Source organism: Pogoniulus pusillus, chromosome 26 (assembly GCF_015220805.1).
Source record: "Pogoniulus pusillus isolate bPogPus1 chromosome 26, bPogPus1.pri, whole genome shotgun sequence".
Classification (NCBI taxonomy): Eukaryota; Metazoa; Chordata; class Aves; order Piciformes; family Lybiidae; genus Pogoniulus; species Pogoniulus pusillus.
In genome coordinates, this window is record NC_087289.1 from 10,682,618 (window position 1) to 10,708,130 (window position 25,513).

The 25,513-nt window shown below is 44.0% G+C and overlaps 2 protein-coding genes and 1 long non-coding RNA gene across 3 annotated transcripts in view; 1 reads left to right on the plus strand and 2 right to left on the minus strand.

Moving 5' to 3' along the window:
• ECT2 (epithelial cell transforming 2) overlaps positions 1 to 3,636 on the minus strand; it is a 36,611-nt gene extending 32,975 nt beyond the window's left edge. Inside the window, exons 1-3 of the mRNA XM_064164825.1 lie at positions 3,423 to 3,636; positions 2,404 to 2,561; positions 171 to 256 (exon numbers count right to left, since the gene is read on the minus strand). The gene's annotated coding sequence lies outside the window, so the exon portion shown is untranslated. The remainder of the gene's footprint in view (positions 1 to 170; positions 257 to 2,403; positions 2,562 to 3,422) is intronic.
• A 333-nt stretch (positions 3,637 to 3,969) lies between these two features.
• NCEH1 (neutral cholesterol ester hydrolase 1) lies at positions 3,970 to 25,396 on the plus strand. The gene is made up of 5 exons (XM_064164826.1): positions 3,970 to 4,311; positions 13,536 to 13,764; positions 16,135 to 16,204; positions 18,521 to 18,692; positions 20,732 to 25,396. The coding sequence occupies exons 1-5, from the start codon at positions 4,174 to 4,176 to the stop codon at positions 21,347 to 21,349; spliced, it is 1,227 nt and encodes a 408-aa protein (XP_064020896.1). The 5' UTR covers positions 3,970 to 4,173; the 3' UTR covers positions 21,350 to 25,396.
• Positions 9,660 to 18,564, minus strand: LOC135186797 (uncharacterized). Its single transcript, XR_010307102.1, has 3 exons — positions 18,434 to 18,564; positions 16,765 to 16,829; positions 9,660 to 9,807 (listed from the first exon to the last, which is right to left on the minus strand). It is a non-coding gene; the product is annotated as an uncharacterized LOC135186797 (long non-coding RNA).
• Positions 25,397 to 25,513: the final 117 nt, after the last annotated feature.

Consider the following 25,513-nt stretch of genomic DNA (forward strand, 5'->3'; position numbering starts at 1 on the left):
AAAACTCCTGCACTCAAGGATCCTGAATGAGGACTTCTGGGCAGACACTTGGAAAAACAAGGGAATGGGAGTGTGCAAATGAAAGGCAGCAGGGGAGCAGGACACAAGGTAGAAGAGATGTACACACAAAATAATACAAAAAGGGATGCTTGAGACCTCAGGCATCTCACCTTGTGCTGTTTTCTTGACAGAGCTGGTTTACTAACCACCTTTTCATATTTATAATCTGTTCAGAACAAACTGGAAACTCCATCTGCTGTGGGTACAAGAAAAGGTTCTTTCAGCATGAGATGCACAATGCACAGGAATCTAGCTATTTAAAAACAGGTGATGAAGATTGGACTGTGACTAAGTATGAATTATTTGTGTCAAGGCTGAACTGACTTTGTAATGTTTGTATTTCCTGCATGTTGGGATGAAAAAGACCAGTTTAGAAAGTTTCCTTCTTTGATGTACAAGCAGTCTTCCTGCACTAAACCAAAATTTGTTACTGACCCAGTGAGGCTCTTGCACTTCACTTGTCAAAGCCCTGACAGTTGCTTCTGCACTGCTGCAAGCTAAGGTCGCCTGCATTTCTCAATCCTCGCTGTCAGACACAACTAAACAGGACACTGCAGAAGTCATTGATGACATGGAGAAGAGACAGATAATCTGCACCTACTCTTCTTTTAATCCCCCAGTCTGACCAGTCAATAAACCTGATGGGCAGTGGCTTTTAATGGCTGTAAAAAATTCACTAGTAACGCCCAACTGCTAACAGCTGCTGTCCCAAGTGTAATATTGCTGTCCGAAGCAATACAGGCAGCCACCCACTCACAGGTGGCTGTTTTCAATGTTGTGATTCCCCTAAGCAACCACAAATCCCAATTTGCCTTCACCTAGGAGGAGACACAAGCACTTTCCCATTATTTCTCATAATGCCCTGGCCATGCTCCTTGACATTGTGAGAGTGCCATTGGGCATTTGCATGTACCAATATGTGGATCACATTCTGGTGGTCAGTACCAACAAGAAACTGGCCAGGTAAGTAGTGGAGACTTGTATTTGCTAATTAAGAATTGGTGAGACATTCTGTTGTGTCAGCCCATCAGGACAAGGCTCTTTAGAGCACCTAACAAATTGACTATACTGATTCTTTGCAGTCATCCTGTAAGAAAAGATATATTTTGGTAGGAGTAGAGGTGGTGTTAGGAGTGACTATGGCTACAGCTACTAACACTGCCACTAAAGAGCAGGGCTGACAAAGTGATTTAGAATTTTACCCACTCTTGAGTGAATTCAAAGTGATAATGAGTCACATTTTACAGCCACAGTGGTAAAAGACTGGGCTCGAGAAGATGCCATCAGATAAGTGTTCCATACTCTATATGATCCTCAGGCCAACAGTATAGTTGAGTGGACCAATGGTCTGAATAAAAGACAGTCTCACACCACAGCTGGAGCACACAGTTATCACAGATAGTCTTTGTTGGTAACAACTGCTGGGAAAGCTATGGGGCATTTTGTCCTACAGGACCATTAACAGGCATTGACTCTATACCAGGCAATAGAAGGGACCAGTTCCTACTGCAGACACACTTAGGCCAAACTGTAACAGTGAAGCTGTTTTCCACTGACATTGTGCACATGGCACTGGCAAAACCCAGAGGCTTATCTGCCTGGGAAGCTCTGGAGAGGAGTGGGAGGACCCACCATGTTAGTTGCCAGTGGATAATCCCTGATTTCTAACCCCAAAGCCCAGAGTCAAAGCTGAGACCAGCTCTGTGGTTTCTTACTGGACAATGGAGAAGCTGACCTCCCTGGTGCTCCTACTGGCAATGGTGGCCACTAGGACTTAGATAATGGTGTGGTGGCAAAAATTCTAGCAGGATTCAGCTGAATGACAAACTTAGGATTTTTCTGTCCACTGATGCCATCACAAGAGGTGTGTGGGGGGAGGGAGAAATAGAATGGTGCTGTACTGTGTACCATAGGCAACTGCCTAATGGGGTGATCGGTGAAATGATAATGCTGCATCCACATCCAGAACCTCTCAATGCCAGGATCAAACCAACAAAATGAGGCAAGTGGCAAAACACGATTGCTGCTGTACTTGGAACTAACTAGTTGGGTAAAGTTTTGATATATTTGGATTTCCTTTAATGGTGGTTGTGGTTATGATGATGTAATTTGTGTTGTAGAATACTACTGCAGTAGTGAAATCTGTGTTAATGGTAAAGTGTCTCCTTTGAGACCTGGAGGCGTATTTGAATAATTAAGGAATGGTGATTCACAATGAGCACTAAAGGTCACCAAGACTCTTGCTCTTTTAACTTTGGAGGCAAAAGATGACTCCACCACCCCTCCAAGGAAACCGGTTGAGTCATGGCTGGTCATGGGGTGGCTTGCAGCAGATGCACTCACCTTGACAACAGCAGGTCACATCAGGTGGGTGTTTCTTGGCCTCAGGGTGTGAGTTTACACAGGCAGACTGTCTGTTTCCTAGATATCTCGAAAGCACTCAGGGGTCAAAACGACTCTTGTTCAGAGCACTGCTGTATTTTTTTCCATCGAACTGACTTCTGAAAAAAACCCACAACAAAGTCATCAGAGAACTATTGATTCAGTTTTGCCAAAGCAGTAGCTTTCAAAATGTAGGATCAAATCCAGGATGTATAGGGTGGGTCAGTGGGAGCATGAGAAAGCTCAGAAAAAAGCCATCCAGCATTTTATCACTCTTCAGAAGAGATAAACAGATGAGAGAGGAGTGGGTCTAGACCCAGTTTTGCTGAAGGTTTGGGGACAATGATTTTTGCTGAAAAAGACAGGTACAAAATTACTGCACTCAGGGATCCTGAGCATGGACCTCAAGGACAGATGTTTGGGAAAGCAAGGGCAGGGGAGTGTGCAAAAGAAAGCTAGCAGGGGAGCAGTACACAAGGTTAAAGAGATGTGAGCACAGAATAATACAGAAAGGGATGCTTGAGACCTCGGGCATCTCACCCTGTGCTGTTTTCTTGACAGAGCTGGTTTTCTAACAGCCCTTTCACATCTCTAACTGATCAGAACTGTGGAAACTCCATCTGCTGTTGTGCCAAGAAAAGGTTCTTTCAGCATGACATTCATAATGCATGTGAATCTGGCTATTTAAATACGGGCATTAATTCGCTGAAGATTGGACTGTGACTAAGTATGAGGTAGTTATTTGTGTCAAGGCTGAACTAACTTTGTAATGTTTGTATTTCCTGCGTGTTGGAATGAAAAAGATCCATTTAGAAAATCTCCTTGTCTTTAGTAAAGTTCCTGCATAAACCAAATGTTACTGAGCCGCTGTGGCAGATGCACCTGCGCTGACAACGCCCCGAATTCCTCCTGGAAACACACTGGGTCTGGGATCCTCCCAGATGGACTCAAATCGATCCCCATTACAATCTTTATCTCACCTTCACAGCCTCCGGGCACAATGGAGAAGGGTGAACCTTCTTGCCTGGACGCTGGTGTTGCTGTTCTCTGGTGGGAAGGAGCTGTCACACTGCACTCCTGGTGTTATAACCCCCAAATCAGGAAGCCGGTGGGGTGTGAGCGTCCGTGGGGTTTGCTGCTGCCAGCTCTGCCCGCACAGAACCACGAAGACGCTTTCGCTAGCCCAGGGTGGGCAAAGGGGTGCGGACCTGCGTGTGGGTAAAGGGTCAGAAGGAGGCACTGCAGATTTGAGCGGCCTTGGGGACCTAGGGCACAATGGTGGAGCTGTCAGCCCACTGCCGTGGGGACGGCAGCCTCCTGTGGACAGGCGAGGAGAGGCCGGCGAGTCGAGGCCATGCATGACCTCTTCCTCTGAGGTACCTCCGGCACCGTACCCCCAACAGCCACCCGATCCCCAAGCCAGCGCTTTCTTCAGGGGTGCTCCTCGCAGAGGCGCAGCGAGCTCTGCGGAGCGGCGTCCCCAGCGGGCGGGCCCCGGGCGGGGGTGGCGCTGCGCGGGCGCGGAGCCGAGGCGCAGCTAAGGCCGCCGTCAGCCGCGAGTGGGGCAGCAGCTGGAGCTGGCACACGACCGCTGCTGACTCTCAGCCAGTGGGGCTGGGCACGGAAGCGCCGGACTTCCTCCGAGAGAGGCCGGCCCCGGGGCGGTGCGCTCCCCGCGGGGAGCTGCAGGACGGAGCGGCCCCGCGCAGCGCGGGGAGCGTGGCGGCGGCGATGCGGACCGCCTGCGTGCTGCTGACGGCGCTGGCCGCCCTGGCCGCCTATTATGTGTACCTGCCGCTGCCCGGCACCTTGTCGGACCCCTGGAAGCTGATGCTTCTGGATGCCACCTTCCGGGCAACGCAGCAGACGGTAAGCCGGCGCCCGGGCCCCGCTTGCAGCTCCGAAGAGGCAGGCAGACAGCTCCCTTCACCGGGCTCGTTCCGCACCCCACCGCCGGACCCGGCTAGAAGCGGAGGGTTGCGGTGTCCGCCCCTGGGGAATGCGCCTCGGCCACTCGTCCCCCGCAGCGCCTTCCCGGCCCGGTCCCGGGGTCCCTGAGGCCCGAGGGGGACCCGGCCCATCCGGAGAGCCGGCCGAGGGACAGTCGCCGGCATTGCCTACACCCGCCTTGCAGCGGGCTGGGGCCGGTCCCCGCTGCACCGGGCCGGTATCGCGTCCAGCTGCAGAAGATGGAATAGGGATCAGGCTGACCTGTTTGCTGCGGAGGGGGGAAGGCAGCGGGCAGGGTCGCCCCGGGCTGCTCGTGGTTTCCTCCCGATGAGCGGCAGATAGAGCGTCCGCGTTTTGGTGGGGCTGGCAGCCACTCCTGGTCTGGCTTTCGTGGTGCAGATCTTGCTAAATGTGGCAGTCTGGCTTCCACCTTAGTGGCTTTTGGTCAGAAAAAAAGAAAAAATAATGATTTTAATTTATTCATTAAGTACGCCTTAGGGAAGGAAGGCAGAGAGGAGATCTTTCAGATATTAAACTGCCTTGATTTGGAATCCTGTTACTATGGAAAACTTCCTCAGCTCTTGATTTTGTCTGAAGACACAATAGCTTCCCTCATTTTCTGCCAGCGTTTTTCTGCTCTTATGAAACTGATTAGAGGTCACAAACTTTGATAAAGGCTTTATCTGTGAACTTCCTTGTAGGATTGTCTGATCTCTTACAAGGACTAGTCAGTCGTGGTCAGACCTGATGTTAAAGGTACTATGCATGTGAAAGTTGGGTTTTCCTTTTTCCTAGCAGTATTCCTGTTTACAAAGTTGGTTCTGGAATGCCCAAGAACTTGTACATTGAGTGGATGAGAGCATCAACGTATTCAAAAGGGGATTAAATGAGTTAGCGGACAGAAGGGCCATAAATTGCTACTAAAAAGACTAGATGAGACTATACCTTCTATCTGCCTAAGACAATAATTGTGGTTGCTGGGATGCATGAAGAGAGTGGATGCCACAATGTCCAGACTTGTATATTCTGCCTGAATAACTTCTCTGGATGCCACTCTTGGAAGTAGTTGGGGAGTGGATAAACCACTCATTCATCTGAGCCACTGGGACATCTTCTCATGATCAAGGTGTATTGCTGAATCAAAGCCTGTCTTTAGGGTGAAGATCTTGCATCTGTCTGCAAGAAAATTATGCAGACATGGCCTGCAATACTTATTCTTCAGTAAAGCCTAGGGTTTGACATCCACTTGCTTAGTGGTGTTAATTGGAGTAATTGAACAGCAAGCACTCAGCTTCACCAAGTCTGTTTTAAGTGGACAGAAGGGCCATGATCTCCCGGCATGCTGGCTGCAAACACACCATGACACTTCAGCTTTGAACACCCCAATCAAGGCCATAACCTCCAGCTGAAGGAGACCTATCTTTAGAAAATCATATGACTGCACTGTGTATATTGCTGCTGGCTTAGGTACACTTTCAGTTTGTTTATGGGGTACGTCGGGCATATGCTGATGGATTCTGGTGTCTCTAGCTCGCAGGCTGAAGGGTGTCTCTTTTGGGATATTCTAGAGGTTGTAATCCCAAGAGGAGCTGTCAGGACAGAGCCTGCCCCTGTGGTTTGCTGAAGCAAACTCTGAAGCAGGGCTGATGTGCCCACATCTGTCCCTGCTCTCAGGGGTGGGGAAGACTCTTTTGGAGGAAATGGTAATTGCTTGTTTACATCTCTGGCCTTAGAAATACAAACCTGTACAGTGAGAAAATTGCTAAACAAGTAACAGTTCCTCTAAGGTGGCTTACAAACCAAAGGAAGGAACGAGTTAGTTGTACACAGAAGCATAAGAGAGGCATTAGAGGTGCCCTTAGTTACACAACAGGTAAGCCTTGGGGCATACATCTCCCGAGGAAAAGAGAAGGTGCTCTGCAACTGTTAAGTCTTTCCAACTCTGAGAGACGGTACAAAGTCAGGAATAAATGGTTGCCATTAGGAAGGAACTGTTCCACCCGAAGCTAGGATCGTAAAAGTTATTTTCCAGTATTTACTTTTGTTAGCCTTTGTCTGTGTATATAAAATAAAGTGATGTCCTGTAGAGCTCAGCTTCTCTTTTCTTCCTCTGCCGGCTGTTGCAAGAGCAAATGGTTTAACATTTCTGTCAATGTGACCATCGAACTTTCACCCACTTCTGCATGCACTTTCAGCTTGCTACTTACTACTTTGCTTTGTGGGTTTCACAGAAGTACAGTTGTGCTTTTTAAATCAGACAGAAGTGCATTTCTAATTTTGGAATTTCTGAAATGTGCTGTAATCCCATTTTCCTAGGAGCATGAGACAAACTTTATGTGCCTCAAATACAGCTGATAGCCTCTTGCTTAGTTTGAAGTAGAGCTGACAGTGAAGCATGACAATTTCTTGTTAGAAGACAATGTGTGTGTGTTCTCTCAGTGCATTATTAATCACTGCCAATACAATACAGTAAGGCTGCCCCTGGCTTTCAGCTTACCCATGATAATGTTTTGCATTTCCACATAGATGTTTGTCCCAACAAGCTATAACCTTATTTTACAAGCTTGAGACTGACTCAGTGTCCTGGCTCAGCATGAGGTGCTTCAGCAAATGCTCAGGTATGAGTGCCTGGTTGAAAAAATGCATAATGCTTATGAGGCAGTGTCTGTAAGCAGGTTTCTGCAGAAGGGCCCAGTGCCATTGTCCTAATCTTGATTGGTGGGGTACAGAGATGGGAGGAGATGGACTGCCTTACCTGAGATCATAAAAATTCTAGTGACTGAGCTGGGTTTTCAGGGCATTTGTCCTGCACCCTCTGTCCTGTGTTGCCCCAGAATGAAAACAGATAGACTTTCATAATATTATTGAATTGCTGTGAAAGTGCTTAACTGAGACTAATTTGCCCTTACACCTGTCTCAGAATGGGACATGGTAACATTTTATGGAAAACTGTGATGTAAGACAATTTTGGATCAAAAAGTGAAAAGCTGCACACATACACATGTGTGCAGGTGCATCAGAATTCAGCTCCACTGAAGTTTGGACAACCACCTAAAAATAATTATGGGATTAAGCCATAGATTAAATCATAGCTATTGTTATACTTGGTGTCTAAAGCAGTATTTCCTAATTCTGCTGTAACAGCAGGGTTGGTAAGATGCTTTTTCAACTTTTTCCCCTAACCACTGCCCTTATTGGGGTAAAGAGAACTGCATATGTTTATTTAATAAACCCTTTGAAATAAGTTATTTCTGAAGCACTGTTGTCAAAATACATGCTATTCTGGTGCACAGCAAGGAAGGAAGGTGTCTGTGCAACTGGAACAGCTGTTAGCAGAAGTTTGGAAGGACAGATGAGTTGGCATAGAGGCTGTCAGCTGTATCTGGAAGAAGGTAGGCAGCTGTACAGTGGAGAGAACTCTCATCGTATTTGTCTCATCAGCCAAGCATTTCGTTCATGTTTCTCTGCCACTCACTTGCTTTAGGAATAAAATCTAGGGCATGGGACATCAATATTCAGGATTAGAGAAAACAGTAATTAGTCCTTTTTTGCATTTCTAACATATCTCTCTACCCAGATGTTTCATAGTATGTGACTCCTGGACAGAGATAAGTCATGGTTGTTGCCAGCTAAGTAAGTTATTGATGTTTTGCATGCAAGAACACAGTCTTGCAATTGGGTTACAGTAAACCAAGTTGTTAGATGTGGTGGGTGGGTCTTGCAGCCATGGTAGCTGAGCCAAAACTGAACTGCACTGGAAGTCCTATTTGCAGTGAGAGGTAACTTTATAGTCTGTGGTATAAAAGCAGATCATCATGGATGAATAGGTATATGCACAAAGTCTTACTTTAGAATGTAATCTTGTTTCTGCTAATTAATAAAATGTAAAACAGTCTTCTTGGTTTCTTTTCAGTTCTAAAGAAAATTTATAAGACTAAGAGCACATTGAGGACTGCCTTTATATAGCAGCATTAAAAGCATGTATTTACTGGGCAGTACTGCACCTGCGTTATGGAGTGGTTCTGTCAAAGAAAAGAAAATAAACAGTCACCCTTAAACAGGATAAAGTGCCTGAAATGCACACAAACCAATGTGTTCTGCACACATCTAATTGGGGAAATGATCCCTGTTTGTTTTTCATTAATCTCTGTTATTGACTACAGGTATTTTTGTTGGTGTTTTGGACTCCATTGTTACAGAAATGGGTTTTGCAGAGTAATGCCAGAATTGAAGATAGTAGCTGCATCTTTTAAGGTAGAAAGTTTAGTCTGAGACAGTTCAGCTGCTCAATTCCAGCATCATTACTCATTTCAGTCATGAGAGAGATTTGGCTCAGTCTTGAGCAGTGTTCTATGAAAAAAAAGCCTTTGCTGTTTGCTTAATTCCTGATCCCACCAAGGCCTGAAAGGTCAGTGCAGGACCTTGGGTCTGCCCAGCTGCAAAGGCAGCAGAGGAAGCAGCTGATGTGTTCAGATTGCCTTCAGGGGCGTGCTGCCTTTGTGCACCATCTGTGCAAGACCTGTTGCAGTAATACCATGGCTAAAGGTCGGGGATGTGAAGCCAACAGTGTCAGCTATACAAGTCATACGAGGATAAAGACTCACAATGTGCTGAGAGTACTGTTAGAGGCTAACAGATATTAGCAACTGAAAACCACTTTTGTTTAATTTTTCTTGCAATACACAGCACATGTCTAATCTGGAGTACAGGTCCATGAGGGGGGACAAGCATAATAACAGCATTTGGGATTCTTCATAAAATTACCAGATAAGGAACGAAAAGAAGAATCTGAATAGTTTAGAAACAGATATTGGTGATTAATATGCCTCTCTCTGGCAGCACTTTGTTCATTTTGACTGCTTTTTATCAGAACCCTGACTCCTTTCTTCAGTTATTGAGATTTTCCTTCAATGTCAGTTAAATCAATATCTGGTACCCCTCACCAAAGAAAGAATTTATCAGGAGGAAGGTAGCAGTCATGAAGAGTCTCTTGGGGGTCTGTGTTTTGTCCCTGTTATGGGGGTGTCCTGGTAAAAGAGAAGGAGACTGTGGCTGTAATGGTTGCTTTGCCTGAATTGTTGGGAGAGCTAAGGAGCATTACAGCCTGAGTGTAAATCATACAGCTGTGGGTCAGGGGGAGCCAACGACCCCAAGGTGAAAAGCTGCAATCAGAAATGAGCAATAGACTGCCAGCAGGACTGTTGTAATATGTTCACAGTAGTTATTTGCTGAATTGGCTCCAATGCCAGCAAAATACTCACATTTGCCTTGCTAGCCTGTCCAGCACCTCATCTCCTGGGGTGCTCCTGCTCATCCAGCTCTGCCTCACTTCCCCACAGCTGAGCTTTTGGTGTTTGTCAGCCTTTTGCTTGGTCCAGCCCATAATGGCATGGGGTTAACCAGTTCCCCAGCTACCTGCTCAGAAGAGAAGTGTTTATTCAGACACATGCATATGACCAGTCTTTGCATGGAAAACTAGTGGCTGTGACCAGCTGCTGAGTGATGCTGCCAGATTTCCCAGAGAAGCACAGGTTGCCCAGAGAGGCTGTGGATGCCTTCTCCCTGGAAGTGTTCAAGGCTAGGCTAGGTGGGGCTTTGAGCCACCTAAAGTAGTAAAATGTGTGCTTGCCTATGGCAGGAAGGTTGGAACAAAATGATCTTTATAGTCTTTTCCAAGCCAAACCTGCCCATGATTCTGCATGCTGTGGCCATGGTTGGCACAGCAGTTCTGGGATCCTGATCCCGCTCTGGCAGGGGGGGTTGGACTCTCATGATCTTTTGAAGTCTCTTCCAGCCCCTGACATTTTATGACTCTATGATTCATTCTATAATTGCCTATGGACTTTCATCTTTATACTGTCTCCTCTTTTCTGTGAGTTTGTCTTTACTTTTCTTCTGTAGTCCCTTAATTTCTCCATGTCTCCCTTCTGCTTTCTCTTCCTTGTCTATTTCTCCACCAGAGAATAAAATTGTTTTCCCTCTCTTCTCCCACATGCATACACACAGAGATAAGTGCTGTATCTGACAGCCAGCCACAGTCCTGCATGCTGTCAGGATTCCAGCAAAGATCAAACTACTTCATTGCATGTGACATAACCAGGTACAACTTTATGATGTGGTACAGCTAGAGCCCTTGCCAGTGAACACTGAGGCAAAGCAGTCTGTGAGCACCTCAGCCTTCTCCATATCTGTTGTGACCAGGTCTCCAGTCTCCTTTCATCCCACATCTTCCCCTAGCTGCCTTTTTTATCCCTGATGTACCTGAAGAAATTCTTCTTACTGCCCTTTATGTCTCTCGCTAAGTTTAATTCTAGTGCACTTTTGCTTTCCTAACCTGATCCTTGGCTGCTTGGACAACTTCTTTGTAGTCCTCCCTCTTGGCCTATTCATGTTTCCATTCCTCTGAGGCTTTGCATTTCTTTGTGCTAACACAAGAAGTATGGCAGGGAACAACAGTCAAGGAAGCTCTGCCCTTTGGCAACGTAGTTAGGAGAGACTTAGCCAACCACTAAAAATGTTGCCTGCTCAAGGTTTCATTATGGAGTGGGACACCACTCAGCACTGATCTTCACCTGGAGTTCAAGCCATTGACCACTACCTTCTGGAAGCAACCATCCAGCCAATTCCTTAGCCACTGAACAGGCTACCTATCAAATCCCACTCTCTCCAACTTGGTGAGTAGGATGCTGGGGGGGGGACACAGAATGTGTCAGAGGTCTTGCAGAAGTCCAGATAGATGACATCCATAGGTCATCTCATGTCATAATTAATCATAGAAGGAGGCCAGGAGGTTCATCAGGCAGGATTTGCTCTTAGTGAAGCCACCTTGGCTGTCTTTCATCACCTCCCTGATGCCTTACAAACAACAAGCAAACAGGTTGACCAGACAAGATACAAAAAATCTGTCTGGTAAATGCTTGACAGAAAAAAACCTGCTCATGCCTTACAAAAGAACAAATGGGGACTGTTTGATTTGTGTCCTGACCTACAAAGTTATCTCTTTGAAATGCTGGAGTTTGGGATTCTTGGAAAGAGTGGCCTGTTACAGGGAGGAAAAGGCATGAGAGCATTCGATAACCTGCAGATGGCTGCGGTGCTCTGTGCTTTAAAGAACAGGGCAAAATGCTCCTTGGTAAACAACACTAACCAGCCTTGAAAATAAAACATCTCTGATTCCAGGGAACATGTGGCCATCTCATCTACAAAGCATGTGAACAAAAGTGGGAGAAAACTGAAATGGAATGGTTATTGCAGCACAGTCAGGCTAAAAAAAAATATGATCCATACAAATGTTGTTTTCCCTGGCAGTATTTCTGAAATAGCTTCCCCAGTGGTTATCTTCCCCAAGAACCTCCATGGGCTACAGGGAAGGGTCAGCTCTTTATCTGGTTACATCAGGGGCAGCCCACCCAATTGTGTGCCAGATTATTAATAGATGTATTGCTCTTCGTGAAGATTTCAAACTCGAACTGGATTTTCCTGTGGGAATTCAGAAGCAATGGTGAGAGAAGAGCACAGTCTGGAACTCCGAGATAGAAACAGCCTTGTGAAATCAGCATTTCTCCCCGCTGGGTGGATACTTTGTGTTTCTTCTCCCAGAGAAAAGCCTGGCAGAATAAAGACATCATATTCCATCCAAAAAGCAGCAAGTACTGTAAAATTTGGGTTCCCATCAAGCTTATTTCACCAGGGTGATGTTACCACCAGCTAAAGCAAGAAAAGAAAGTCATTTTTGTACATTCTTGGTTTGGAAGTGGATTTTTCTCCCTGCTTGCATAGCACTGGAGTGTATTTGCCATAGGGTTTGGGGAGGGAGGGGGGAGGAAATGTCAAAGTTTATCTTTTGTCTACAACAATCTTCAGGGCTGCACATAGTTATAGATGGGGAGCAGGTCATGACCATCCAGGTTGGAGGGGCACCTTGGATCCCAGTGCTGTTTGGTGGAACATGTCTTTAACCTGTTCAGGGCAAAGTTTAAACACGAAGATAAAACCCCTGAGTAGCCAAAGGGGGTAAAATCCTTCCACTGTAAGGGAATACTAGAAAGGTCAGCTCATTCTTCATTTTTCTAAGGTTTTACACACCTCCTCCACAGAGAAAAATAATACACTTTAGTGTCTAGGGTTGGAAAAAAACAAATCAATAACCTGGATAGTTCTGGGTCCTTCCTAGTTCAGCAGGTCAGTAGAGGACAAGCCAACAAACAACCTCTGTACTCCTTTGAGGCCATTCTGGTTTTGAAAATTCTTTGCACTCTGTGACAACTTTCTTAATTCACAAGTGGCAATAGTTAGGCTTTGGAGTGGAGCAAGAGAAATACTTTACATTTTTTCATACAAACAGACTGAAAGAGTTGGGGCTCTTCAGTCTGGAGAAGAGGAGGCTCTGAGGTGACCTTCTTGTGGTCTTTCGGTATCTGAAAGCTGGGGAGGGACTTTTTAGGCTATCAGGGAGAGACAGGACTAGGGGGAATGGAGTGAAGCTGGAGGTGGGTAGGTTCAGAGTGGAGGTGAGAAGGAAGTTGTTCATCCTGAGAGTGGTGAGAGCCTGGAATGGGTTGCCCAGGGAGGTGTTTAAGGCCAGGCTGGATGAGGCTCTGGCCAGCCTGATTTAGGGTAGGGTGTCCCTGCCCATGGCAGGGGGGTTGGAACTAGATGATCCTTGTGGTCCCTTCCAACCCTGACTGATTCTGTGATTCTATTCCGTGATGCCTTTACCACCAACAGAAGCTTTGCCTATGTGGTGTTGCCCTCTGCTGGCACTGGTCTGAGGAGCCTCACAAGTCCCATAGTGGAGTCTGCTGATAAGGTTCGTCTCCTCTCAGAGACGTCTTTCAAAAGCAGGGATCTGAGTGCTCATTCATAGTTGTCTTGATTCATGTAGTGCTCATGGTTTGATTTATTCTGACAACGCAGAGTCTTTTCACAGAGAAGGTTTTGTTTTAATACAGCATTAGAGCTGTAAAGCATTAGAGGTCTTTGATAATCTTTCATTTTCCAGTGAATAATTCTAAGAATCCATATTCATTTTCACATAGGACCTGCCCTTTGAAGATGGTTGCATTAAATATCTATGCAAGTGTCATATGATACGCTCTGAAGTAACAGAAATCTTCTTTTTGTTTCTCTTTTTTCCCCCCTAGTGTCACCTGATTGACTACCTGAGACTCAGCCATCACTTGATAGCTCTGAATTTTTTAATTTCCACTTTTGATAAGATGGATTTTGTCTCCCCCCAAGACATCAAAATCACAGACACTGTTTTTGATGGTGTGGAAGTCAGAGTGTACCAACCCCCTGCAAAGCAAGGTGAAGGGCTCAAGCGCAGCGTTGTCTACATCCACGGAGGAGGCTGGGCCTTGGCACGTGCAAGTAGGTGTCTGACAGTAATTAAAGAGCATTCTAGTCTGGCTTTCTCCAAGCAAGAGAACACAAAAGCTGCCAGGGATGGCCATTTTGCTAAGATGTGCTTTAATTCAGCAGCAACTATCTGCTCTAAGGAGGGAGAGGCTAAAGTCCTGTGAACACACAGCCAAAATGCCTGTCTTATCTGCACATAAGCTGAAAAAGGACCAAAAGATTAGTTCTGTTACATCCTGAGAGGACAAAATAGTTGATTGTTTACATTCCTGGGATGCCTAGAAGGACTGTTTGAGACAGTGCCCTGCTTTCTGTGGTCATGGTTCTTGGTGATCAGGATCCAGTGACTACACGTAAGGGGTTTGCCCCATTTTCACACAATGAACAGAAGAGCGAGCTGGACAGCACTGCTTGTACTCAAATAACACACACTTGGGACTGCATGCTGCTGATCACAGAATATGGGCTGCTGCTGAAGAAAGCAGGCAGAGGTGGCTTCCCACCCCATGGTCTGGGCACTGCTGCCACTACTAGCAGAAATAACCTTGGAAATTCATGCTGTTTACTCCAGTTAACTTGGAAGCCACAAACATGGTCAGACAAAGTAAGGAATACCCATAGGCAGTAAGCTAACCACTGGTGCTTCCATGTGGTACAGAAAGAGAAAAGCCTTGGGAGGAGAAAGGGCAGGTGGTTCTCATGGCTACTCTAAGATTGGGATCTGACAGGAGTCTTCCCCCATCCCCATTGCTCCTGTGAAGTCCACATCATGAAGTCCGTACAATCCTGATGTATTCTGTATCTTCACCTATATTAACATCAATAGGGCTCTCCAAAATGTATCAAAGCAAGGACTATATGGATTGCAACTGGACTGCGAATGTATGACCATGATTTATGTGACATTTAGGTTCCTCAATAACTTTAAAAGCAGTCCTTGATGTGCCTTTGAAATCTTAGTCCCTTTGTCCTGCAGCCCTACAGCAGATAAAAAGGTTCCTCCTCATTCTACAGAGGAGTTGTGCTTTGAGATGGGTTTCCTTAAGCCTGCCTAAGGGATGTCTGCAGCGTCCTGCCCATCTCATGTGTTCTGTAACCCTTTTCATGTGAGTCTTGCTGTGCAAAAAGTTTATATTAAATTATGGCACTGTGTTTGGTGACTGTAACTCAGCTATGTCAGATGCTATCTTCACATCCAAGATGTGGAAGTTAATGGCACAAATGTTACAGCAGTGAGAATAAATGCTAGTGCCTTAGTGTATTTTACAGTACCAGGAACCAACAATTAAGTAACTGGAAAGAAATAAAATTAAAGAAGATCAGTCCACTGATAAATAGGATAGCTGTTATTAAGCCTCTCTTAAATGAGTAGTTCAGCTGACGTTAATAGGGCAGCTCATTTGAATCAAAGCAATGCATGATGTAATAAAAAGAATAACAGTGATTGATATGGTGATAACTGTCTGGATGCTAATGCCCCCAAGCCACTGGGTACCTTAAATTTTGCCCAATTGAGAGAATTGTTGATAGGTGGATGAAATGATATGCCCCGGGTCACCAGGAAAGAAGACAAGAAAGCAAGCATTGGACTGTAGAACTTCTCAATGTGTGAACTGTATTCCTTCTGCTACCACATGTATTAAGCACTTCAGCTTCTGCAAGCTGATCTCATTTACTTGCTTGTATTTCATAGATTCATAGAATGGTTTAGGTTGGAAGGGACCTTCAAGATCACCTAGTTCCAACCCACCTGCCATGGGCAGGGACAGCTTCCACTAGACCAGGTTGCCCAAAGCCCTCATCCAGCCTAGCCTTGAATGCCTCAAGGGAAGCAGCATCCACAACCTCCCTGGGCAACCTGTTCCAGTGTCTCATCACCTTCACTGTAAAGAATTTCTTCCTAATATCCAGTGTAAATCTACCTGCTTCCAGCTCAAAGCCATTTTCTCTCATCCTAATACTACAAGCTCTTGTAAAAGGGCCCTTCCTGGCTTTCTTGTAGGCCGCTTTTAGGTACTGGAAGGCTGCGCTAAGGTCTCCCTGGAGCCTTCTCATCTCCAGCCTGAACAGCCGCAGTTCTTTCAGCCTGTCCCCATAGAGGAGGTTCTCCATCCCTCTGATCATATTCGTGGTCCTCTTCTGGACCTGCTCCAGCAGTTCCATGTTCCTCTTATGCTGGGGGCACAAGAACTGGAAGCAGTACTCCAGATGGGGTCTCAGGAGAGCAGAGTAGAGGGAGCAAAACACTTGCCTCATCCTGCTGGTCACACCTGATATATTTGTATCATATCTTTGTACTTTCTGAGAAGACTTAGGTATGGCTTTGTGAACAGTTACATAAATGGACTTGCATGTCCCTAACATCCTGTCTTTTTGTTCCAGAAATGGGTGCTTACAACAATCTCTGCAGAATCATGGCTGAATCTCTCAATGCTGTTGTTGTCTCAGTTGAGTGAGTAATCTAAAGTAATTGTAAGGTGTTAGAAGGATCTAACGTAGTTAATTTAGCTTTTTCTCTGTTACTGGCTGGTCTGTAAGGCTTTACTCTGAACAGTAGTTCTCTATCCCAGTCTGATATTTTTATCCTTTTAAAACTACAACAGATTTTAATGGTATCAATAATTTGTTTGAGTTTCTCGTTATTTTAGAAGGCAGAAGTGTGGGAAAAGAAAGTAGCACTGAATTCAGTTGGACAAATACTAGAATGCAAACATCAGTGTATCTTGAAGTTGTGGCTACATGCAGGGAGTGCAGACAAACCCTGAGCTCACTGGAGTGGCAAGTTAGAGTTCTGTAAGGATCTGTGAACTTTAAAACCAGTCAAACAAAAAATACTCAAACACATTTAGACATGATACAGAGCTGAAGGAGGGCTGAACCACATCTCTGTGCCTCACATAGCAGAAGAGATTTGTACCATCCTCAGTGGCCACTCCCACTGCTGCAAGGTGTATTTTTTATGTATATATTTAAGATAATGTGTGTATATATATATATGAGATATTAAAATACCTGTATTAAATCCCTCTGAAGTCTCATCTATAAGCCATAGTTTCCAAGTAATCTGAAGCAAGGGTCTGCAACACAAAAATCATCCATTAAAATTACTCCTGCACATTAACCAGAACACACAGTAGTGTCTGGCAGGCTCCTGCTGCTCTGTCAGTCTCCCCCTGTTCCATTCATCTCATTTAAGCTTTGTATTCCACTCAAGAGAAGATTGCCAGGGAGCCAGACAACAGGGAAGCAGGGCTGCTTTTTTACCTCACTGAACGATTTCAAGGTAAACAAACCTCTCAACTAGCTAACTGTGTTACCTAGATGACTCCAGCTTGAATGGTACTCTTCCCATCCTTACTGTCAATGTCAGTATTTGCTTTTGCTTGGTAATAAATGCTCAAGTTTCCCACTTGCGGTATATTATATACCAAGCTCTGTGCCTAATTGCAGCTTAATTATATAGAGTCATTGTTACTCATTCAATACTTACACATTGAAGGGTTATTTCCCCCCCACTTCCTGGGGGGAAGAAAGCAGCTGTTGGTTTTACCAGACAAGCAGTACTAAAGAGTTCCTCACGATTGCTTTTCTCATTTATGGTGGTGTAAATTTGTCTGAGTTATTGTTTACCTCTTCTCCTTAGCCATCATATCTTTCCATCAAGGCCTTTGTACTTAATTACTGAAGACTAATTACATTTTTCATTGGTTTAATTGCATGTCTCACTTTTGTGATACATGCAGAGTCTCTTACCCAGTTTTGTCAGGAGTTCCCAAAGGACTCCCTCCTATTCCTTTGTGCTTGATGCAATACATAGATTGCTTTTTGAAAGCAGGTCAGATCTGGATTTTGAACCACTTTTTGTGTAACCTAAGTTGTTAATTTCTTCTTTGTATGAAACTCTCTTTAGCTTAGATTTTAAAGACAATGTTTTGAACCAGAAAAACAGATTTTGTTTTGCTTGTTTTGCTCAGCTCCACTGGGAATATGTAAAATATGTGGATTGAAGAGCTGCAAACAGAAGATGTGCTTGGTACCATAAAGCCTAGTAACAGCTTTTAGATTGCAAGTTACTCAGTAAATAGGAACAGATTCCTGCTGCACTCTTGTTTAGAAGCTGAGAAAATTTCATGAATGGGACTCAGCTGCTGCCTGTTCCTGGGCACAGTGTTTGCTATCTGTGTCTCAGTCTCTCCACCCATACCACACCTGCTCCGCTCCTTGATAAGGGAGAGGAATTACTGAATATGTTGCACTGGAACAGACTCATATTTACTTCTTGGCTATTCTTCATTTCATATCACAGAGGTATAGCAAGGTTGTCTCCTGAGCACAGGTAAAAATTTGGACACAGAACTACTTGGGTGTTGGGCATATTTGACTTACTCTCCCTTGTACTCATGAAGGTGGGGATTTGGTTCCAGCTCGGCCTGATCATTGTGATTGCCTTACCAAGGGTGCTTTAAATATTCATTCATTTTTATAACACATGATGAAATCCTCTATTGGGAAATCCTAGGGAGTGCTTCACAGTTTTATACTATCTTGGTATTATTCATATCTAGTAGGTTCATATTCATCTTTCAGAATTAGAGCATAAATTATAAGATTAGGCCTTATGTAAGTATTACCCACTTCATAATTTTCCTGTAATATTTATCCTAATCAAACAGTTACTTACCATTAAGGAATACCTGGTAGCAGCTATTCATCCTGAAACAGAGCTACACTGACAGTAGTAATTGTCTCTCATCTCTTTACTTTGTAGATACCGGCTGGTACCAGAGGTGTGCTTCCCTGAGCAGTGGCATGATGCTCTCCGTGCCACTAAGCATTTCTTGCAGCCTGATGTCTTAGCTGAGTATTCAGTTGACCCAAGTCGAATTGCAATTTCTGGGGACAGTGCAGGAGGAAATTTGGCAGCTGCTGTGTGTCAGCAGGTAACATCCAGTATCTGTTGTGCATTGCAGTACGACAGTCCTTAATTTATTGGTGCATACAGGTTGACAGATTGTTTGTGCTGCATCACCACAAGGTGATGTGCCAGACCTAGAGACAAACAAGGAAAAAGTCAGCATTTGATCAGTCTACAGAAGAAAAATGGGTCCCTTGCAATATCAGTCACACAGCCAGAAATGTCTCACTACAATTATGAGGTATTATGGGCCACTTTTTAAGAGTAGGTGGCTACATGACTGTTTTTTCCCTCTTTTGCTGGTGAATTCTTTCTTTTTCTAAGTAAGCAGGTATATCCTTAATTTATCATAGAATCAGCCAGGTTGGAAGAGACCTCTAAGATCACCCAGTCCAACCTAGCACCCAGCCCTATCCAGTCAACTAGACCATGGCACTAAGTACCTCATCCAGTCTTCCCTTGAATGCCTCCAGGGATGGTGACTCCACCACCTCCCTGGCCAGCCCATTCTAATGGCAAATCACTCTCTCTGCGAAGAACTTCCTCCTAACATCCAGCCTATACCTCCCTATCAGTTTAGCTTCCTGTTTCCAGATACTCTAAAAAAAAAATATTTCTTTCAAATACAATAAAGGAAGCTTAATTCTTCTGTTAAATTGTGTTCCTGTAGCACTGTACGATTTTAACAAAATGTCTTTTGTATATCTGCAGTTTAAATGTAATCTGAATGTAATCTGATAAAGATTTTAAAGGCAGCCTGGGGCAAGTAATAATATTTTTCATGGCTGAGTGAAATATTATGATTAGCTTTATTGTATTGCCCTAACCATTGGTGATAAGAAAGTGGATACCATGTCCAGACAACTAATTATCATCACAACCTTGCAATATTCAATTAGGGTGAAAAAATGTGTAAGAGGCAATTATGCTAAATGTTTTCAGTTTTAAGGACTGATAGACATGAGTACCACGTTCTGGACAAAGCATTCCTGGTTTGTTTTCCTGATGCATAATTCTTTTTAAGCAAGATGAGATCTGATAGAGAACTGTGTATCTTATGTAGAAGATGAAACAAAAGAGGCATTTGGTGACTCTTCCAGTTAAAGAATTAGTGGGCAGCAGATGTATAGCTGGCATACTCAAATCAAATGCAGGTGGAGGGTCATGTCAGATATGGCAAGGTGCTTCTGCATATGGTGAGCCTTTGCTAGAGAAACCTGGGATGCCAGCAATGTGGATCTGCTGAAAATGCAGTTAGATAACTTCATGGAAGAAAAACACATGAAAAGCTGTTGAAGGCAAAAAGAGCTCCTTTGATTTACCAAGTCCTTCAGCTGCCAATTGTTAAAGTATGCACTGCTTTAGAGAAATGTCACTTAACACTTTTTTCTTGCACTCTTCAATAAGCTTTTGTCACTGATTTCTGTTGGAGACAGAATATCGAGTCTGGCTGAATGACTGTCCTTAACAAGAGAAGAAAAAGGTCAGGCTGCTAATGTTTCAGACAAAATAGTAACATTATCTGCATAAGAGCAGTATTCCAGAGAAGATCCAGCAGAAGGCTACAAGGATGATTAGGGGACTGGAGCACTGCCTGATGAGGAGAGGCTGGGGGACCTGGGGTTTTTTAGTCTGCAAAAGAGAAGGCTGAGAGGGGATTTAATAAACGTTTATAAACATCTGAGGGCTGGGGATCAGGAATGGGGGGGACAGGCTCTGCTCACTTGCTCTTTGTGATAGGACAAGGAGCAATGGATGGAAGCTGCACTACAGGAGGTTCCACCTCAACACAAGGGGGAACTTCTTTACTGTAAGGGTCATAGAGCACTGAAACAGGCTCCCTGGAGAGGTTGTGGAGTCTCCTTCTCTGGAGACTTTCAAGGCCTATCTGGATGCATTCCTCTGTGACCTGAGCTAGGTCATATGGTCCTGCTCTAGCAGGGCAGCTGGGTTTGATGATCTCTTGATCCTGTGAAATGAGTGGTTGCTTCTATGACATTCTAGGTTGAACTGTAATGATTATTTTCTTTATAATCCCAATTCTCTCCTGTGTTTTACCTTCAGCTTAGCAAAGACGAGCATTTGACCATCAGACCAAAACTTCAGGCCTTAATTTATCCAGTCCTTCAGGCATTTGACTTCAGTACTCCTTCTTATCAGCAGAACATGAATATCCCTATTCTTCGTCGTACTGTCATGATTGACTATTGGATCTATTATTTAAATGCTCATTCTGACTTGGCTGCCTCACTGCTGATGAACAACCACACTGCTCTTGACGTCAGCCAAGCTGCCTCTTTCAGAGAGCGTCTGAACTGGACATCTCTGCTGCCTTCCTCATTCCAAAAGAACTACAAGCCTGTAATACAAACCACAGGCAAGGCTGAAATCGTGCAGCAGGTACCAGCGCTGCTGGATGTACGAGCAGCCCCACTCCTTGCAGAAGATGAAACCTTGCAGCTGCAGCCAAAGACTTACCTGCTGACCTGTGAGAACGACGTGCTGCGAGACGACGGAGTGATGTACGCCAGGCGCTTGGAGAAGGCTGGCGTGGAGGTCACGCTCGATCACTTTGAAGACTGCTTTCACGGCTGCATGATATTCACCAGCTGGCCTGCAGACTTCTCTGCGGGCCTTCAGACCAGGAACAGCTATGTAAAATGGCTGGATGAGAACCTCTGAAGAGACAGTCTCGCTAGAAGACACAGGGTGGGCAGCTCTGGTGTCTGTATTTGCTAAAGAGCCAATAATGACAAAGTGCACTTTTCCAGATTTGGACTTCATCCCTTCAGCTGCAGCTGGAGGAGAGGTGGGATTGGGAGTGTGTTATAGACCACTAAGGACAGCATCCATGAGCTTGATTGGCCTTGCCCAGCAAAGTGTTTTGAGAAGTACATTTTCAAACTTTGATCTTTTCCTTTTAGATGACTATCCACAAATATAAACAAATGTTGACCAGGGAGATCCGCATTCCTGTAGCACTTTCAACCTGCTGCCACTTTCAGACTGTGACTCTGAATGAGGTGCAGAGGCCACAGTTTTCACATGATGCAGAGTAAAGCCAGCTACCTACATCTACATCTGAAGGCATTAGAAAAATGAGAGCTAGTTTTCAACAGTGATGAGCACTTGCTGTCTTTGACAGTAGAGCCATACGTGTGGAAATCAAGCATGGGTTTAGGTGTTGGCTTTTAGGCATGCAGACAAATGGCTTGTTTAAAGAACTGGACAAGCCTCAGCCAAACCTGTCATTCAGCTTTGGAATCTGGTCTTTATTGCCTTTTAGTTACTTATGTTTTATAAAAGCACAGGACTAAATACATTTTCAATAGAAACTATTATACATACAAATGTAAGATTAACTATTATGTGTAGCAGCAGATTCCTGGTTGCTTATGTGAGTGAACTTCAAAGCTGGCTCCCTATTTGACTAAAGAATGTGACTTCCTCTGTGTTCAAAGCCTCAGTTAAATGACCTCCTTACTGAAAAAAAAATGAGCTTACTGAAAATAATCTGCTGTATGTTTTGCACTAATGTTTGTAATTAATAATAGTTCATTGACTTTTGTGCTTGTAGTATTTGCTGTATTTCATGCTTCTTGGGAGGAGGAATGCCAGCAAATGGATGTGGATTCTAATCTATAGAGAAGGTTTAAATCTGAGCTTTGTAGCTAGACCTTGTCTGTCTCGTAGGCTGACCCAAAACACTAGCTGAGATGATCTCACTATCGTGGAACAGACCTCTCTAGTTTGAACCAGTCTAAAATTCAGACAAAGCAGGACAGGGAAGTGAAACCACTTGTGACAGTGTATATTGTCCAGGATGTTGACAGCTTGCTGAAATGGAGGTTAGGTCAAAAGCCCAGTGTTTCCAGGCAAAGAAGAGAGAATAGCTCACCCATGACTAAACTGAAGGATTAAATTCATTCTCACCTTTACCACAGGCTTCCTGTGGGACCCCAGGAGAACAACTTAATCTCTTTTTGCCTCACTTTCCTTTTCTACAATAGAGGGAGTAGTAATTTCCTACCTGACAAAGGCAGGCTTCTGTGGCTTTTGACTTTCACTCGTCTAAAAGCTGGCTCCAAGGAATGTGCCCTGTGATGAGGCAATGCAGCTAGGCTGAAGGTCCTCGTAAGCACTGAGCTCATCTCTGTGTAGTCTCCTGTGAAAACACCAAAAGGTGAGGCTTCCGTGTCATGACAAAGGTAGTTTCCCGACAGCATTTCTTAAGGCAGGATTCTGGAAAGTTCTTTTTTAAACAAAAAAACCCAAACTCAAAGGTACTGGTACCAATCTGCCTTCTGTCATTTAAAATACATACAGGCCAGTCCACATTCCTTGGATTTAAGAATGAGACTGGCTTTGCTGAATCATTGCTTCCTAGAAACTTCAGGTTGTTAATGTGGTTGCATGTATTAACGAAAGCTATTAATGAGAGAAGGCTTTGGTGTAGGCTCAGTCATGCAGGCTGAAATACATTTCTGGGCATAGGCTCACAGAGAGGTTACAAGCCAAAGCTTTTTCAACAGTGGCTCAGATTCCTTTCCCATTTAGATCGTTACAAAGACTCAGTGGAATTAGAACAGCCAAGTGTGACAATCTGAATCTCAGAATAAATTTTGATTGAGGTAGCCAGTTAATACTACAGAAGAATTCAAATGTTTTCTGGATTCAAACCCTCTTTCCTCTTTTCTGCCATAATCACCACTTCAGTAGGTCTAATTTACACTTAGACAGCAACCAAAGCTATGTCCCTTCTAAAGAGTAGTTACTAACCTTGAGAAGGGTCTGCTCCAGCATCCTTTCCACTGTATGGAGGCAGATCCATTTACTTGACTGTAGACTATGATTTACAGAGTCAAAAAACATCATTACACTGAGTTTACTTGAAGAGTAAATCCATGTCAAAAATGATGTAATTTACATCCACCTGCCATCATTAAAAGATAACTGTAGTACTGGAAAAAACATGGGTAATATTCCTATGAATAATTAAGTTTGCCTGAGAGCTGTTTGGAGACCTTTAGATGAGCATTTGTTTGTAGCTAAGTTAGAGATATCTGCTGTGAAGCTCTAATTGCTGCTGGTTGTTTTAACTGAAATGAAATGGAGAGCTGGCATATGTATTCCTGGAGTCAGCTGTGAACTCCCTTCATGCACTGAAGCACATTAAAGTCTTGGCACAAGAAATGGTAGCAACTAAATAACTGGATTAAATGTGTTTACTAAGTCATCACCAGCTTGATGCAACATCCAAGATCACAGCACAAGTTGGATGTGATGTTACAGTATTAACAAGTTCTGTTAAAGTGACTACTTTTATCTTGCATCTGTATGATTTAAATACATGATAGCTGCAAAGATGGATCCTATAGCATACACAAAGAGGTGTCAGCTCTAGCTGTAAGAAGACCTTTTAGTATATAGCTGCTCTAGACACTTGATTCAAATTCAGCATAAAGCATGAGGCAAGTGTTAGTCCAGACTCCCCTTTCTTCTTGCTTTGCTTTGCTCTCCTTTGCATGCAGTCTCTATGCCTGACGTTAAGTATTTAGGGTTGTTTCCACCTCAGCTGCTGCAAGCTTCTAGGAACTGAACACTAACTCAGCCAAGAGCTCGAGCAGAGCCGGCAGGCATGGTTACAGAAAGCTGCTGTCTGCTAGCAAGAGATTAAGATTAATGCATGTTACAACACCTTGATTTGTTCATGTGTTCAGTCCTATCTCTTCTAAAGTGGTCCCTCAGGCATAGCTAACACTTTCATTCCTTGCTTATTTCACAAGGCAGTTTAGGGCACTTTGCATATTGCAGGATCAGATCAACTCTTTGTAACTGTATTTCACCTGTGTGTAGTACAGAGTTAATCTAAAAGAAGACAGAAAAATTGTCTACTTACCTTCTCAATAAATCAACAAGTCTGGCTAACTGCTTGTAGAAGACAGCCTTCTTTTTCCTTCCTGCATCCACAGTTAGACAGTCTATTCATGACAAGAGTATCTTGTTCCTGATGGCCATCAAAGCATTCACATGTAAACTTCTGAAAAATAAAGCTCACTTAAGGGAACCCATAGTCATTTGTGTCCTACTTTCAATGATCTGGGAAACTCTACTGGCAAGTTTCCAGGACTTCGGCCAATATTTGCAGGAATAAATGGAGGTTTTGTCTCCCTAATTTTGGACCTCTTAGATGATGTGAGTTCGTCATTCCTGAAAACCCAGACTTGTTTAAAGATGTTTCATGGAGCATAAAAATCACAACTAAGTTGAATTCCTAACCTCCATCTAAGGATTCCAAAACTGAATCCCTAACAAAAGCAGAAAGGCCACTAGGTTTCAAGCCCTATGAACAAAAAAGAAGTTCTTTTATTTCTCAAATGTTATTTTGTAGCGTTTGGGCCTCTCTGGTTTTTAATCTCTTACTAAACCTTATTAGAAACTTCTTCTAATAGAATTATTAGAAATAAGTTAACCTGTGTTAAACCTTTGAAGCTGCTATGATCTGTAACAATGATGTTAAACAAACTCAGCTGGTTTGATGTTCTCTTATTTATGATGTTCAAATCCCCAGAGTAGAACATAACTTGATATGAATGCATTCAATATCTTATGCATGACATTTGTTTTGCTTCTTTCCCAGTGCTGGAGAAAGGTCTTGTAAGACCTAATTAGCAACTGTGATTGAGCTCTGCTGTCAAAATGAAGAACGAATAAATAAAGTGAAACACATCTCTGGTTCTTAATTTTTCTTCCCTCCCCCCACCACTTCCCCGGACCAACGTGCAGTATCTACAGCTTGAGTTTTCACTTAGCAGAGGTCAGTGAAACAGAGCGGGAGAAGGAAGC